The sequence below is a fragment of the Armigeres subalbatus genome, chromosome 2, assembly GCF_024139115.2.
Source record: "Armigeres subalbatus isolate Guangzhou_Male chromosome 2, GZ_Asu_2, whole genome shotgun sequence".
NCBI classification, from domain to species: domain Eukaryota; kingdom Metazoa; phylum Arthropoda; class Insecta; order Diptera; family Culicidae; genus Armigeres; species Armigeres subalbatus.
Window position 1 is genome coordinate 173,286,111 of NC_085140.1, and position 17,975 is coordinate 173,304,085.

The 17,975-nt window shown below is 37.7% G+C and overlaps 1 protein-coding gene across 2 annotated transcripts in view; it reads left to right on the forward strand.

The window, feature by feature from the left end:
* Positions 1–17,646, forward strand: part of LOC134211214 (uncharacterized protein DDB_G0271670-like) — a 36,541-nt gene extending 18,895 nt beyond the window's left edge. Inside the window, exons 3-4 of one of the 2 annotated variants that reach the window (XM_062687901.1) lie at positions 9,459–9,774; positions 11,540–17,646. In XM_062687901.1, coding sequence (XP_062543885.1) covers positions 9,459–9,774; positions 11,540–11,697 — 474 coding nt within the window. In that variant the 3' untranslated portion in view covers positions 11,698–17,646. Of the gene's footprint in view, positions 1–9,458; positions 10,324–11,539 lie in introns of those variants that run through there. The other variant, XM_062687900.1, reaches the window with a different exon arrangement.
* The last annotated feature ends 329 nt before the right edge of the window (positions 17,647–17,975 follow it).

Genomic DNA, 17,975 nt, shown 5'->3' on the forward strand with positions numbered 1-17,975 from the left:
AACATTTCACCCGATGCTCGTTCAACATCGTGCCAATCTTTAATAAAAACAGCACTTTTACGATTTTGTTTTAACTTTTTAGAATACTTAGAGGCGCCATAAAATATGGATTCTTTGGGAAATTTGACCTTAAATAAGTCAAAGAATCAATTGAGCGAATAAACATTTTTGACAGGAAGGGTCATTTGCAAACGTTGACGTTTCAATGCCTTATTGAGAGGAATTGCATCGAGTCAAATGCGAATGCTATTAGATTTTGGTTCACCACGTTGTATTATCACAATATTACTGATTCTTACGGTATGTATTACCTCCTTCACGATCAATCCGATCTCCAAAGATTCCAACTCCGTTTTCAGTTTGCTTTGCATGGCGCGACGAGGGGGTTTTATTGCTGGTTGCACGTTGACATCGACCTCTGGAGATACCTTTCCGGCGAGTTTCCCATAACCTTGAAACAGTTCAGAGTGTTCATCCACAATCTTTGGCGCTTCGATTCAGTAAACATTCAAGGGATGCTGATCTTGTTCCGTTACTTTTGGCTTTCTGAAGGTAACAGATTTTCTAAACTTCACAAAACCCAGCTCTCGTTATGCTTTCGCCGACAATAGGGGACGAAAATTCACACCTACGACCTGCAGGGTAAGTCGGAAACACCGCCCTTTCCGCTGACAAGGGATCTTCACTTGTCCTAGGACATTAATCGGGCTTCCTCCAAAGCTTTGAAGTCGAAGAGTCGTTGGTAACAACTTTACTGTTTTACTTTCACTTAATTTTTTTGAAATTCGTGACTAATTAAGCTTGTGTTTGCTCCAGAGTCCAGCTCAAATTCTACCTTCTTCCATTTCTTACCGAATCGCAAGTCCAGCTCCGCTAATACACTTGCTACTCTGTTGGAATTGTCGAAAATTTTCCCGATTTCATACTCGCCTTCGCTGTCTTCTGATGCGCCTTCGTTTGACATTGAGGATTCGTCATCTGATTCACAGTTCCCATCTCGTGCTTCCTTCACCTTTCGTGACTTTCGACTTTTGAAGCCACCTGCTTTACAAACTCGTTAGAAGTTTTTTTTTGTTAACTACCTTGGCTGGGCTTATGCACAGCACATGTTTCGAAATGGACAAATTGATATGAAATTTGCGAAAAAGAGTCCACGTGTTTTGGACGGACTCGAACCCTCAACCTCCTACTCTCTAGATAGGCGTTATAACCCCCCCTACACAACAAGACCCTTTAAAGGTCCTGTTTGCGGAAAAGCCATCAGAATCCGAGTACCAACCTCCACCGCGGTGAGCTCATTTTTGCAAATTGAATATCTTTCGGATGCTTGATTTGTCCAATCTCCACATGTGCTTTACTGTTGTATATCCACAGTCAAGCGAGTGCACATTGTTTATTAAACGAGAGGATCACACTCCATGCCTCCTAGCCAGAGCGTTAATGAATAAGGCTTCCAATGAATGATTAAATTTGTTATGATTAAATCATTCAACTCTATGATTAATGATTATGATTATTGATTTATTCATTTTTGACAATGATTAATGATTATGATAAACGATTAAATTATTTTTTAACAATGATTAACGATTATGATTAATGAATAGAAAGTTTGGAGTATGATTAACGATTACCGATCGTGATTAAATGTTGACAAAATATGTGTAAGATTAATGATTAACGATCGATTTGATTAATGATTAATGATTATGAATAATCCAATAAAATGATTTGCATATTGATCAATAATCAAGTATGCTTTCTACCAAATTGGGTTATTGAAAGGTTCAAAGTTGTATGATTATGATTAAAGATTACTGAATAAAATCGATGTATGCAATGATTAAGATTTATGATTAATGAATAAACTCAAAACAATTATGAATATGATTAGTGATTAATGATTAAATTTAAAATTCTATGATTAACGATTAGTGATTAATGATTAGATCATATTTTTTGTATGATTATGATTAATGAATAATGATTAAATAATCCATTATTCATTAATCATGATTAAATCTATGATTAATCACTAATGCTCTGCTCCTAGCTACGGGCTGGGCGGACTGGTATAGAATGCGAATCAATCGCACTCTGCTGTGTCAAAGGCTTGCTTGGCTAAAGCATTTGATGAGTTTGATTGCCTTACGTAAGCGGTCGCGTGTACTCAGACGACTAGAAGTGACGTTAGAAGTGATTCTTCTCTTTACATCGATGACAGCGTTTTCCAAGTGCTGTGCAGGAACCTCCGCAGAATTTACAGTGCTGGAATTGATGCTGAGAACGTTCCTTCATCCTTCCGATTTTGTTTACTTCCATTTCCATATACACGGCGGCGAGCTCCTGTAAGCAGGAACTTACAATTTCTTCTGCCCGGTACATATCCATAGCTTTTCCTAGTGTCACGTCTTCTGTAGCTAGCTATTTGCTTCTCATTGATGGCCATTTGTTGGATGTGATGATTTTGTAGGCAATCAGTTCGGTTTCCAGTTGTCCGAGTTTAGCTGATCTGGCCAATGATTTGAGTCAAGATCGATTCGATCATCGATCGATTCGATCATCGATCGATTCTCGGGAATTTTGGAATGCTGAGAAGAAATCTAATCTGTCAATGATAATAATTCGCTTCACAACAACTTTCCTACAAATAGCTTGTAAAGCAGCACCTGGATCTGCTTTTTCCTGTATTGTCAATGGCTTTCGCGTAGTCTCGCTGGTTCCTTTAAAAAAAACTCAAAATTTTCCCGCATTTCACCTTCCAGTAGAAAAGGTGACGGTTGTGGCACCTGAATGATAGATACACTGCTGAGTTAACTGCATCCCTTTTAGAAGTCTCAAATACAGGTCTGTTTGGTGCTCCATGAATCGTCTGAACTCAGTCGAATCCATTTTGATGAAGATTTCGATTACATTTTCTCTGCCGAAAACGCCTTCACCTCGCGGCTACCGATTTTTTCTCGTATCGACAAAATAAACGCTTCGCGCGATTTCCGCCTCGCGATTCCGAAATCACATTTACTTTCGATTATAAACGCGATCGCGAACTTCTGACACCATGTTTTGTGACGAATAAAACACGGAACTATTTTTCTGATAACCGTTTATTACCGAGTCATCTTGACTCTTTCGTACTCTTCTTAGGACTGCTTAAGGATGCAGCAAAAACTAAAAACAAAGAAGACAAGCTCGAGGGGTGTATCGATGCAACATATAACAGATGCTAAATATAAAACTTGATGGAACATCCAAATTGCGTCACTGGCGTCTTGGATTGCGTCACTGTCTTAGAAATTGATCTATGAAAAGTGCATTTTGCATCGACTTCGGCCCAAAAAATTGGAAAAATTTGTGTAAGGCTGTATGAATTGTAATTAATTTGTTAAACGAAGTTGAAAAATGCAGCGTCCCGCGAAACGCAAGACGTCTGGTCACATTACTCTAGAGTGGTAGGGATGTGGATTTATTTTAGCATGTTTCATGGCATCGACTTTTTTGGATCTGATAATAATCGCTTACCTAATATCACTGAGCTCACCTGTGCTTCATTCGCAAAAATAGGACAATATGTAATTTTAGTACATTACCATAAAGCCTGTCCACGTTAAATTTCGGACACCCTTCATCCATTGCGATTTAAAAAAAAAATTACAAACCAATGAGGAGATGAATTTACATGACAGTTGAATCTCTCTGCTTTATGTTATTCTTTCAGCGGGTTTTCATTCTTGTCGAAAGAGATAAAATAGCCAAAAATAAATTGGACATTGTCTTAGGGTCCGAAATTTAACGTGGACAGGCCTTAATTACTGCAATACTGAATAATGCACCAACTTGCACGAGCGCCATACGGATACTTTTTCAACCCCAATTCAAATTGAAAGTATAACTTTACCTTTATACATTTTTGTTTTAGGTAAAACTTATACTTTTCATAGCGGAACGACATTAAATGTTCACGCTAAATTCATTGCATGCAAAAAAGGAACGAGAACCTTCTTACGAACGAGCGTGATTTATTATTATTTTTCATTAGGCCGATACAAATATTTAAAATCTATTTGGTCTACCCCCCCTCGGTTTTTTTAGCCAAAAAATAATATTTTGACGGGGCAACGAAAAAAAATCGGATAATTTTGATGATTTTCAAACATTCTTTAACAAATTCCAGGGATTTTTTTTTATTTTTTTTCATTTTATTATTTATTTTTCATTATTTCCCCCCTTGACCTTTCGGAGACCCTTAAAGCCTATTCAGATTACGCCATTAATGACATAATAATTGGCGTTTCAAGGTAAATACGCTTTATGATGTCATTATTTACGTAATATTCCATACATTTGCGCTGTCAAAAGATACCCGCTAAAAAGAGTCATAAAGAATTTATTACGAACAATTATTACGAGAGAGCTTTCGTTCTAACTGGGATGCAGGGAGAAATTCAACAAAGCAAAACTGACAAGCGTCACGCTTTCTTTGTCAGAGAGAAAATTCTCTCTGTTTTCATTTCGTTTAGTAGTTGACAGTCATGCTCTTTCTGTCGCAGCAGGGTCGAATGCATGTTAGATGGAAATCTTCTGAGCACTGAAGAATAACTCGGATTGTGATGGTTTTACAGTTCTACGTCAAAATAATGATGATAATTATTTATTCTCCACTTATTCAACATGAATTGTTTAAAAAACAGATGCTCTCTAGAATTAACATGAAGTATTTAACTTAAACCTAGATTTAATAGAACAAATCGAATAAATTTTCAAAGTTCAAGGACCAATGCGGAAGACAATTTAAAACGTAGGAATGGTTGTAAAACGAATATATTTGATGAATAAACATGATTTCATAAAATGCTTCAATTCTGCTCCTTGAATGGCTTAATATACTTTGGATTTCAACATTTTTCACGTGGGACAACTGTACGATTTGAATGGGATGTATATATAAAGTAGAATAACCTTAAATAAAACATGGATTGGTAATGCATTAATTCATAAAAAATCCTGTTTAAATTATATCACATTCACACGATTCGATTTTGTTAGAAGCTGTATCATTGATTGTCGAGTAGAACGCAATGGTTCAGTTTCCATTTTTGAAAAAAAAAATAAATTGCTGAGTTGCCCGTCATACATGGAGATACTGGTGGAAATACATTTTAGTTCGATAATATTTCTTGAAAATTGGTCCAATCGTCCTTTTTAATTTATTTGTGAGAATTCCCATCCCATCAAATCTCCGTTCGATCATAGTACAGAATCAAAATACTTTTTAAACTTAAAAATAAATTGAGGAATAGTCTGATTCCCCGAAGAACGGCGCACCCAACTAATGAATGTAGCTTCGCCCATTATCCTTAATGAGAGCTTCAAATATTCTTCGAAAATCCCTTTTCATATTTTTTTTATATTTTTTTTTCGTGGAAACTTTGTTCAGAAAAAAATGTTCGATTGTCGCCAACACAAATGCTTGATTTCGCAAATTAAATTTTAAAACTCTCCTTGAATTCAACCCTGTATTAGCGTGCAAATGAGAAAACATGGAAACGTCAAAATATATTATCTTGCTGCAGTCTGAACACCTCGTAATAAGGGAGCATCCACAAATTACGTAACGCTTAGAGGGGGGAGGGGGTTGCCCGAAGTGTGACAATCTATACAAAATTTTTGGATGCTTCATTCAAAAAGTGTGACATAGGGGGGAGGGGGTTTGAAAATGGCCAATTTTTGCGTTACGTAATTAATGGATCTTCCCTAATTGGATACCCTCTCACTTAACAAAGTCATAAATAGCCCAATCTGAATAGGCTATTAGGACAAAAAGTTAATTAAATATTTGTTACGGCCTTATTTTTATTATCACAAACCGACCACTGTATGAGTGAAACCGTTCACCTGTTTGCATTTTCGTGGTCTACAAATTGATTACATTTGCTGTATTGGATGCCATTTTCTTCGATCCTGAGCTAAATATGGCGCATTGAATCTCCAGGCATCTTCAAGTGCAATTGTTTCTAGCTGTACATCCGTTGGTTGATGTCGGCCGGTGTATCGTAGCCGTTTCTCTCCAACGGTTGTGGCAAACCATCAAAAGAATCGAGTTATGTTCGGCATACATGGACCTGTAGACTTTACCTCAACCGAGAGTTAAATAGCTCATGAATCTTTATTATGATAAGAAAACTATTTGGAGCTTTTAGTGAAATATCTTCACCTGTCATAAGACGAGCTGGTACTATTCCATTTCATTCCACCACTTGATTGTACCTTTGACAGATACGTATTTCGAAGGGGCCCGCCTTATCCGTGCGGTAAGACGCGCGGCTACAAAGCAAGACCATGCTGAGGGTGGCTGGGTTCGATTCCCGGTGCCGGTCTAAGCAATTTTCGGATTGGAAATTTTCTCGACTCCCTGGGCATAAAAGTATCATCATATACGAACGCAAAAATGGTAACCTGGCTTAGAAACCTCGCAGTTAATAACTGTGGCAGTGCTTAATGAACAGTAAGCTGCGAGGCGGCTCTGTCCCAGTGCAATGTGGGGATGTAATGCCAATAAGAAGAAGAAGAAGTATTCCGACTTCAACCGTAAGGCCGTCTTCAGTGTCTCAATTGAAGACGAATCAAATACGAGACACTGAAAACAGCCTACTTGGGTATCTACTGTCCCTATTCGCATAAGCGTCCCATGTCAGTTTTCTTCAACTTGAGTAATACGCCGTTGAATTTTTCAAACTTGTTTCACATGGAGAAATAGGGGAAATGACGGCTTTGGCAGGTTTTGTTCTATTATTGTCAACGGGGTTTTCTATAACTAATTATGCTCAAATTTGGCCTAAACATTCTTTGCATATCAAAGAATATTGTGGCCTAATTTCATAAAATTCGGTCGACAAAAACCCCCCTGCCAATAATAGAACAAAACCTGCCAAAGCCGTTTTTCCCCTACAAAAAATTCTAATAAATTGTAATATTCTTTATCTGTATACATTGCTATAGAGCTTTTGAATGGATCATAATTATCTTTATTTTTTGAGGAAAAGTGTTTGGGGCTGTCCATAAACCACGTAGACACTTGAGGGGGAGGGAGGGGTTTTGAAAAAGTCTACGATAGTCTACGAAGGGGGACGGAGGGGTATACCAAAAGTCTACGTAGACTTTTTAATTTAATGTTTTTTAAAAGCGATTTGATTTATACAGCAGCATCGTGCGAAACTCACTTGTTTGATTTTTTTGGATGTTCTGTTTTTTTGCATGACTTTACCGAAATAATCTTTTGCATTTCTCCTTAAAAAATTAATGAATTTCACTAAAGAAGTAAAAGTCTGAGCTACGGCTTAAAACTATCATGGATTTCACCAGGAAATTGTTCTGTGTTGAGCAAGAAAATTCTCCAAAGTATTCTATAAAAACTTTCGATTTTTTTTCAAAATCTTCACTTGGATTTTACTGCAGATTCTACTAGAATTTCATTTGATTTTCGGCAGGAACTTCTTTGCAAACTATGGAAATTAAGTCGTACTTCAACGGATTTTTTTTAATTTACAAAGGAAGTATTTTGGGATATCCAAGAAAAAGTCTTTGGAATGCCCAAAAGATATTCTTTAGAACCTTGAGGTGAACCGGTCAAGGGCCGAAAACCTCATTAATAAAGACAATAAAAAAATATTCTTTAGAACTTGTAAAGAGAATTCACCGAACTTTCTGCGAGAAACCCTTCAGAATATTCACTGGAGATTTTCTGGGAAGTCCCCGAAATGTTTTGCTTAATTTCGGAAGTTCTTCGAAAATTTGGCGAGGAATTCTTTGCAAATATAAGCAAAATTGTTCGAAATGCCCGTGGAAAATTCTTATTCGTAAATTTCTTCGGCAGTTCTAATGCAAATTCTTTGGAATTATCGATGGAAAATTTTCGGAATTTCTAAATAAATTGCTGAAAACTCCCACGAGAAATTATTTGAATTTCCCACAGAAACAGTTTGAGTTTCCACAAAAAAAAAATTGAAATTTGTGTAAAAAAGCCCTACTAATTTTCATGAAAATTTATTCGAATTTTTTACAAGAAGTTCACAAAAAGTTCAACTGAAAATTCTCCATAATTTGCACCGAAAATTATTCAGAAAATATTTTTTGGAATGCCCATAAAATTTATTTAAATTTCCTCAAGGCTCCAAATTTGTAAGACAAATTAAAAAATATCGTAGGGAACCATTCTAAATTTCCATGGGAAATATTTCAAAATGTCCGTTTAAACTAAAAATTACCTCGGGAAATAGCTCTAAATTTTCACGGAAAATTACTCGGTTTTTTAACGGGGAAACTTTTGTAATTTAGAAGAAAAATCTTGGGATTTCAACAGATGATTATTCAGCGGGATATCACATGGAATTTTCAAGAAAAGCATCGGAACTATCACGGAGAGTTATTTGGAGTATTTCAAGGTTATCAATTGAGAAATTTTACGAAATTTCCACGCAAAACTTATTGGAATGTAGACTTGACATTCTCGAAATTTGAACTCGAATTTTTTCTAAATTCTGTGAATTCACGATTTTCACAATTGTGAACCGGCGTTGAGAATTATAGGTCAGATGCGTGATAGATTTTATCAGTGGCGCGCCGATGCAGAAATGTCGGCAATGATGGTGCACACTTCTAGGAGGAGTTGAATTCAACAGTAATTAAATTAATTGGGTTTTAGATTTGATTTTAGGATTTAGGGACAGAGGATTAAATTTGATTTCGTTTCAATTTGATTTTTGTTTTGTTGGATTTTGCTCAGTGTGATTTTGTTAAGTTTGAAATTCGAATTTTGTTGTAATGTTTACATGTAAATGGAATTGAATAGCTGAATTACTTAAAACGTGGTTGATTTCCATATTTTTCCAATCACATATGATGTTTTGTAAAATTTGGTAAAGTCTACGTAGACATCACGGGGGGAGGGAGGGGTTTTGAAAAAGTCTACGAAAGTCTACTAGGGGGGACGGGGGTGTTTGAAAAAGTGAAATTTCGGTCTACGTGGTTTGTGGACAGCCCCTTTCTAAGTTTGGAATGTGACTGTTATGCGAATAAATAGCAAAATGGGATAATACAAGTGGGTTTGGATATTCAAATTTCTAGAACATTTTATCCGTTTTTCTGAAGATTAGGCCATTTTGAGCTTATTGCTGGAAGAAAATCAAAATTGTCAGAAATCGACATGGGACTTTGATGCGAATCGCGGCAGTCTATCAAATGAACAATCAAGTGGTGAAATAAAATGGAATTGTACAAACTTGTCTTATGACAAGTAATCTTTACCATTGTAATACCTATATCAATTAGGAGTTATTGCAGAACAGATGGACTTGAACAATATTCCATACACTAAGCACTAATGTTTAGCTTCATAATATTTGATTGTAAATACTTTGATTTCCCACAAAACTTAAAAACTTTTCTATTCTATCATCTTACAGCAATCGGAGATCCCCCGAACGTACGTCAAGGCTCCCCCGAACAAAACGGTACGGGACGTCCCGCCGCAGTACCAATCGGGAGCATCCTCCACATCGTCGTCCATGAGCAATCTCAACAGTCACCTTCGCGGAGCAGCAGGTGGTTCGGCAGCGATGAGCCACTCGCTCAGCGGGGGTGTCAGTCTGGGTAACCGGGCCATAGTCAATAGTCTGTCGGCGTACGGTTCCTCCAGCAGTACGGCTGGCGGCACCACCAACACCACCGCCAAACCCAAGTCTGAACTGAAACTGAGAGATATCCTGCGAACGATCACAGGTAACAAATCATCAAAAACATCCACTAGTGGTATTAGCAGTAGCAGTAGTAATAACAATAATATTAACGGAGCTATAAGTAGCAACACTAGCTGTAATAATAATAATTATAGAAACAATCCCTACGGGAACACTGGTTCAGTCGGTTCGAGTAGCAGTCGGAATGGATTGAACTCGTCGAACGGTGCAAACCATCTAGCAGTAAGTGGAATACATAATCATAATCATCACTACCGGCAATCGATAGCGTCGTCGGTGCAGCAGAGGCATCAACAGCAACAGACCCAGCAAGGTGGGCTATCCTCGTCGGTTCCAAATGCCTCCTCGGGGTCCTCGCTCGGCGGCGGTAGCACAACGCCAATGTCCCTGTCCGCAAGTCCTAGTCCGGACACGAGCTCACACTATATGTGACCGGAAGGCCGCACGCTGCAGGATAGTTGAAATGTCGACGCAGGTCATTCGGATGATCTTTTTCCTTTCTTATTCGTAAAGCTAGCTAATCGATGTCGTGATAATAATTGTGATTTTGAGTATGAGAATGAACAGGAAAGAGCACACCCACCCGGACACAGGGAGGGCACCCCTGCTGCTGGGTCCGACACTGCTAGCGGTGAAGTACCGCTTCGGTGCCCATATTCTGTGGCATGCCGAATTGGCGCCAACGGCTACGGACGTGTTCCAAAAGTAGGTCGGAGTAAGCCAGCAGCAAAGGGCGGTAATGATGCTATCCGTCGCTGTACCGACGCTGGCGCCGGTTGCCAAGTGATGGAACTCGAGGCCGATGACAGGTTGTAAAAGAAAGAGCTAGAAGTGCTTAAACTTCACGGCACACAGCTTGTTGTAGGAAGCTACTTACTGCTTGTTTAAAACGTTCTACGAATATTTTGGAAAGCTCAATCGAGCTACTCTTTCTTAGGGTTGGGCGTAAATTTGTCTTCTGTTTTATCTGTCTATTTAATTTGTCATGTTAATTCAAATATTCTCCTCAAACTGAATAATGTGCGAGAAGTAAGAAGCATGCTGCAACAAGTGCTCAGCTGGATAAATTTCAAAATTCGAATATAGTTTATTACCAAATTAAAGACGCTTACAGGGCATTTTTCATTGACTTCTCTTCATAACTACTTAATGGTCTAGAAGCCAAAGCGTCGTAACTATTTCTGGTCCAAATAAAGGTTTTCAAAAACGAAATCGCGAATCGTAACAAAACGTCAACCAAGTACAAATGTCATCTCTCGTATTCGTAGTAGGCTTCGGACAAACGATCTCGCTGCGATTTTATTACCACATAGCTAGAAATAAATTATTTTCTATTCCGCTTGGTGAGTTCAATCAAATTAACACCTGCTCCAGAACGAGACCGACTTCTTTTCAGGAAAAAAAAACGAAAGCAAACTGTTACTAGAGATCCTATATTGAGAGACATACGACAATCTCATAAAATAATATCGATGTTGTTTCTGCAAATAGAAGATGTCCAGACTTGCCGCAGTGGAAAATCTTCAACGATGCGGCAAGAGGTTGATCTTTGTAAACCAAATGTCTGTATGGATGAAGTGTACATCATTTGTGCACCTTGATTTTTGTGTTATGGAACCTATGATTGAGCAAAATCTACATTTTTATCGTTCTTATTACGGGATTGACACTAAATGGTTGCCTTTGTGTGTCTCTGAATATAGGATCCCTACTGTAAGTAGCAATCAAGAATAGAAACTTCCAGTATAAATCAGTTGTAAATTTTGTTTCTTTCGTGCATAGCTTAGATAACCACGCTATCCCAGAAAATCCCTCAACAATTGAAGGTAAATATATTTTTACAGTAGTGCGTAAGACAGTAAATAGAAACCATGCGAAGAAGTTTCAAATCTATGTGCAAGACTACCATTTAGTAAAGTGTGCAACCAAAACGACGAACGAGTAACTATCAGTAAAGAAAGGATTGGGAAGCGAATATTATGTAACATAAATTACATTTTAGAAAGGTATCAAAAAGTCAAGTAAAAATGACAACCATTTAGCCCTTCGGAGGGTGCCCAATGGAAAATACTAGTGAAATTTGATTATTTGTTAAGTTAAATTATTTAATTTTAAATCAATTGTATTGGCTGGAGTGAGTTAGATACTCGTGAATAGTCCTAACATAAAATACAAGCTAGTGCATTGATGAACATATAAACCAACAATAGGATGAATAACAATTCGCTTCTTTATGAATCCAGTTTATGCAAAATTCTGAATAATAAAACAAAAGGAATGGAAATAGCTCAAGTACTACCGAAACACAATAATTATGTAAAGCACACAGATGATAAAATATAAACCAATACATACACGTTCACATAGATACCGAAAACAGGCAGACCCGTACGGCAGCAAAACACACATACCACACATGCTACAATACTACACGTAAACAATAAAACAGTGTACCACAACAAAGCAAAACAAAAATAAACGGAAAGCTTTTTTTGTCAATAGCAGCAAACGATAAACTACAAATTTTACTATTACAAACTACAATATATACTTCCGAAGCAACCACTACTACAAGCAAAACTATTATAAAATAGAACCGCAACAAACAAACAAAACTACTACAAGCAACAGCAAACAAACTACATCCACACACTACTATACCACATACATAGATCACATGGCTGGGAATGTGTAATCTTTCTATAGAGGGAAAAGTAAATCATCCGCGAACAAGAGAAAAAGAACGATGAGCGGGCGGAGTACGCGAAATAGTTTTAAAAAAGTAGGCAAAGGAATCAAGTAAACTAGATAAAGAACTGGGAAAGTTTAGGTTTAGCAAAGGAGAGAGAATGAATGAATGTATGCGTTTTTTGTTCGTATTTCCTAGCGTAGCAAAGTGTATACTTTGATTTCGTCGAGAGGCCTTTTGCGCGAGCGGAAGGCTTTGTAAAGTAAAGCCGGCCATATACACTTTTTGTTTGTTTTTGTTTTGAATCAATTCAACCGAATCTGGTCAGAGAGATTTGGTCAAAGTCGAAGATGGGGGGAGGGCAAAATGACGGTAAGAGGGAGGGTTTTCGCGAATAAATTGTGATAATTTACCAAATTGAACATAAAAAAATCATTTTACTCATACCAACCCTGCGGGAGGAGGGGTGTTCAAATTTATAGTTAGGAGTTGTTTTTTTTTAGTTTTGGAACAATGCCACGGCGGTGGAATAAAAACGGTAAGAAACTTTAGTAGTAGGTATTAGGAAAATGGATATTCAAAATTTGCAGCTAAATATCAACCAAATTATCAAAAATAAAAACGCAGCTGGCCAGGCGTTCGACGGAAGCGTCAAGGTACCCGTACACATACATTTAAATGGCCGGGGCTCTGCTTAACCGCACAAGGCGCCAAAAAATCATTTTTTAGTTAAATTTTCGTGTAGCAGGTTCAATCGATCACAAAGCAAGCCCATAATTCTACAACAAATTTCCCGTAAATCGTAATTACAGCTTATGAATCAAAGGTAAAAAAAACGCCTTCTCTCACTGATTCTGAGTTAATTTTTTTGTTGAGGCGATCATGTAGCGGAAGCCTTCATCTCTCTGCTAGTGATGTTGATTAGCGTGAAAAAGTCATCAAAACAAGGCATTGTTTTCGTTAGGCTTTTAAGCCAAAATCATATGTTATAGAAGCAATGTCCACATCAATTGATATGAATAAAATAATCGTTTTCGTTTTTACGAACAAGGTGCGGTTTGGTAGAACCTCGACTAAATAAGAAAAGTTCCACACAGGGGGTTCATAGATGAATGCTTAGTATCGGATCGAAGTAAACCAGAGAGAGAGAGGATTACGATAGTGTTGCTTAAAAGAGAAGGGGAATAATAAGGAAAAGAATGGAAGACGCGAACAGTTTATTTAATAAACTAAATTTAATCGTAAGAGAAAGTGAAATTGTGATATATACAAGGTAAAGAATAAAAATACACGGAAAACTACTAAGCGGTGTTCATTACGTATAGAACGGAAAACCAGTAATAAGGGAATGTAGCATTAACTAATTTTTAAATGTGCAGTGTTTGTGTGACGGAATAATGTGGCTAGAATGCGTTGTTGATGATCTAATGTTGAAATCACGTAAGTAAAGTTGAGGGAATCAATGTCAATGCTGTTCAATGGTCCGAAGTGTAACTGATGGGAATATCTAAATTTAAGCAAGACGTTTGATTATTTTTAGTTAAATCTCGTAATCATTGTTCTGTGCGATTTATAAATTTATGAAATCATGAACGTTATCCATGATTTTCAGAATATTGGCCATGTGCACAATAGCCATCCAAAATTCACCTCATTCACACTCTTACACATGGGTTGCTCCAGGAAGAACTAAAAAGTCAAAAGTTAAAACATATTTTAATTTAAAAAAATAGTACACGGGGGTCGTCTTTTCACGCGGCTTTGTGATTTAAACCTATTTAGGGCGAATTTTGGGATTTTTCTGGTTCTATTTAATGGGGATTTTGATTCCCATGTTGAACTTTGTATAATCATCATTCATAATGGATCAACCAAGGTAACTTATGTCGTACTCATCGCATCAAAACAACGTTTAAAACATAACTGATTCACTGTGGCGTCAGCTGCTCGTCTCATAATTACCCCTTTTGACAGGTTTATATTTTTGCGATTAAGGCAAAAGCATGTGAAATCAAATTGTCAATTTCGGGCAATGCTGGGTATATACAGCTGTGTTTTACCCTTTGAATCTTGAATGATTCATTTTTTTGAATTTCATTCATTTATTTAGTTTACATCTAAACAGATAATACTGAGTCAACAATTTGACGCCACAATACACGGTTCGAGGCCGCATCTCTCCATCCTCGAATGCGCCCCATGCTCGCCAAGTCGTTTTGCACCTGGTCTGCCCACCTTGCTCGTTGTGCTCCACGCCGTCTCGTACCTGCCGGATCGGAAGCAAACATCATCTTTGCATGATTGCTGGCCGCCATTCTTGCAACATGTCCTGTCCATCATATCCTCCCGGCTTCAGCTACCTTCTGAATACTGGGTTCGCCATAGAGCTGGGCGAGCTCGTGGTTCATTCTTCGCCGCCACACACCGTTTTCTTGCACGCCGCCAAAGATGGTCCTAAGCACCCGTCTTTTGAATACTTCGAGTGCTTGCAAGTCCTCCTCGAGCATTGTTCATGTTTCATGTCCGTAGAGGACTACCGGTCTTATCAACGTCTTGTACATGACACATTTGGTACGGTGGCGAATCTTTTTTGACCGCAGTTTCTTCTGGAGCCCACAGTAGGTCCGACTTCCATAGATGATGCGCCTTCGTATTTCACGACTACCATTGTTATCAGCCGTTAGCAAGGATCCGAGGTAGACGAATTCCTCGGCCACATCGAAGGTATCCCCATATATCGTAACACTGCTTCCCAGGCGGGCCCTGTCGCGCTCGGTTGCACCCACAAGCATGTACTTTGTCTTCGATGCATTCACCACCAATCCAACTTTGGTTGCTTCACGTTTCAGGCGGGTATACCGTTCTGCCACCTTTACAAATGTTCGACCGACAATGTCATCCGCGAAACAAATAAATAAACATTTCTTTGAATCTGACTATTTAAGAAGTCTGTAATAATCACCGTCTGCAGTTAAATTTATAAGCGTGTACGATAAGGTGGCTCAATTATTTAAAAAATATTTTCGATACTGATACTGTGAACAAAATTGTATGCTTATCGGCTAATGTTTGGGCGGTGCTTCATTCATTTGATGTTTATCTTCGAAAATTTATAAAGGAACATCGATATTCAGTTTGACGCTAGTTGGCGCTACCTATTACTGAGTAGCAATAAATGTGGTGTTGAAAATAGAAGTTCTGGTAACTCAAACAGTCAAATTTGTTTTATCTGGTTGTAGCGAAGACGCCCAAATTATTATCGATGATATGAAATCTAAAATATTGCCCAAATTAAGTGGAAGAAAAAATCTTTTCTGGTCCGTTCCTTTCACGGCAATCAGGCTGTTGAAAAACAGTTGGATACAAAGAAAGTGCGATTCCATTTGACAAAAGCATGGCAGTGAATCCAAAATACCACCCGTGGGTGTTGCGATTCCAACTAAATCATTAATGTTAGCCTCGGTGAAAAACAGCGAACAATGTCAATTCAGACGGCAATCACCATGCAACCAACATGCTCCAGGGCATCGCGAATAGATTTTCCTAACGAGATGTTTTAACTCGCGCAATTTTACGAAAGGAAAAACATTCACAGATCGCTAACTGTGGGAGCCGAAGAAAGCGAAATAATGGTGACAAGCGCGCAATTGTTGTTTTGACAAAAACCTGAACGAGACTTCTTCCATGAAGGTATCTAACCAATCAGGACCTAATCGCTGAAGGGAACACGATGTCTAAATAGAAATGCTTTTATTTTTACTAATTGACAGTGAAAACATGGACGGCATCGCTATTGATCTTTGTAATATTCATAAAATTTGAAACTTGGCCAATGATGAGTTTTAAAAAGCAAAATAGATGTTTTGGAATTTTTTATAATTAGGTATGTCCTTCGCAATGAAAGTTTTAAATTACTATTGGCGTTTGTACGCGGTTTCTTAAGCTATTTTATTAGCTTAAGTTTTATTGCGGCAGTCGCATTTTATACAAGTTATATTCCACCATAGTTCACAAACACCAAATACCTGCGTAAAGACGATTGCATTATGCGAAAAATCTTACTGAATATTTGGGATTTGAATTAAGAATTAAAATAAATAATAAGGATGGACCACCGACAGTAAGCATTGCAAACAGAGTTGGATTCCCTTTGCCCATCTCGCTTGTCAATATACAAATTTATAAACAACGATATAGAAATATTCAATTTAAACACTGTTGAAAAGCTAATTAGGACTCCATGTTAGAAGGCAGGCCAAGTTTCAGTGAGAATTCGAAACCACGAAGTAGTTAGAGCAACTTCCTGGCTAACAAACTCTAATCGGTCATTTTTCTTAGATTCGTCATTATTGTATCGCTCATAAAAAAAATCTACTCCTTTGCTTATTTTTCGTCGCAACAAAAAATAAACGCCAGATAGTCGCCTCAGAAAAACATACCTCCAGAAAAAAGCCATTTCGATATTTTTGAAAATTTGGCCACCACGTGGTGGATTCTAATGGTGAATGCCTTGAAAGCACGTGCTTTTTGTAGTGCGGATAAATGAGAGCCTTAGAAAATGATCACGAAAGTTGGCATTATGTTGCAAGGCACAATACTTACAGCACTAAGAATGCGATGATTTTCTGCCGTCTTATAGGTATTCGAATGAACTGTACTGGGAACATTGCACTGGATTGCTAACTCTTATGGCACTCAATGATCCTAATTATAGAAAACATTTCAAAATTCAAAATTGAAGAACGTAAAATTTTCACGTCATCTTTTCTTCACGACCTACTTTGATCTTCTGCGCCTTTTCATTTTTCCAATAAGTAACAAACCCACACAAAATAATTGCAATAAAAATTAATTGAATCCCTTTGATTGAGGCTTTATCTGATGCATGAGATGCCGTGATAATGCTGTTCGAACTTTAAATAACCACAGAATATGAGACTGACAACACTTTATATTGGAAGAAACAAGGCTAGATAGGGAGATTTAAAAGTAAAAACTGAACATTTTATTTCACAAATGTCAGTTATTGTTTAGAACAACGGTTCTCAACCTGGGGTATATGTACCTTTACCTTTGCTGGTCTCAAGGGGTAACTACACCCAACCGGCGGTTGTTAGATTTTCTAACAATTCTGTATAAGATCTACCAAAACATGTATAAGAACTGGGCATATGCGAAATTGTTAGATTCTTATGCACAAAATGTAAGCTCTCAAACAAAAATTGTTAGAAAAGCTTACAAAATTGTTAGATTCTTATACAATACTTGTATAACAATCTAACAATTTCGCATATGCCCAGTTCTTATACAGGTTTTGGTAGATTCTTATACAGAATTGGTAGAAAATCTAACATCCGCCGGTTGGGTGTATGTCAGAAATATGTAAAGGCGGTTGCAATATCGGGGAAGGGTCGTTAGCCTAATGACCCTTTCTGCCAAACGACCCTTTCGACCAAATGACCCTTTAAGCCAAATTACCCTTTCGGATTCTATCACAAACGCCCGAATGACATAAACCCGAATTCCATTCGCCC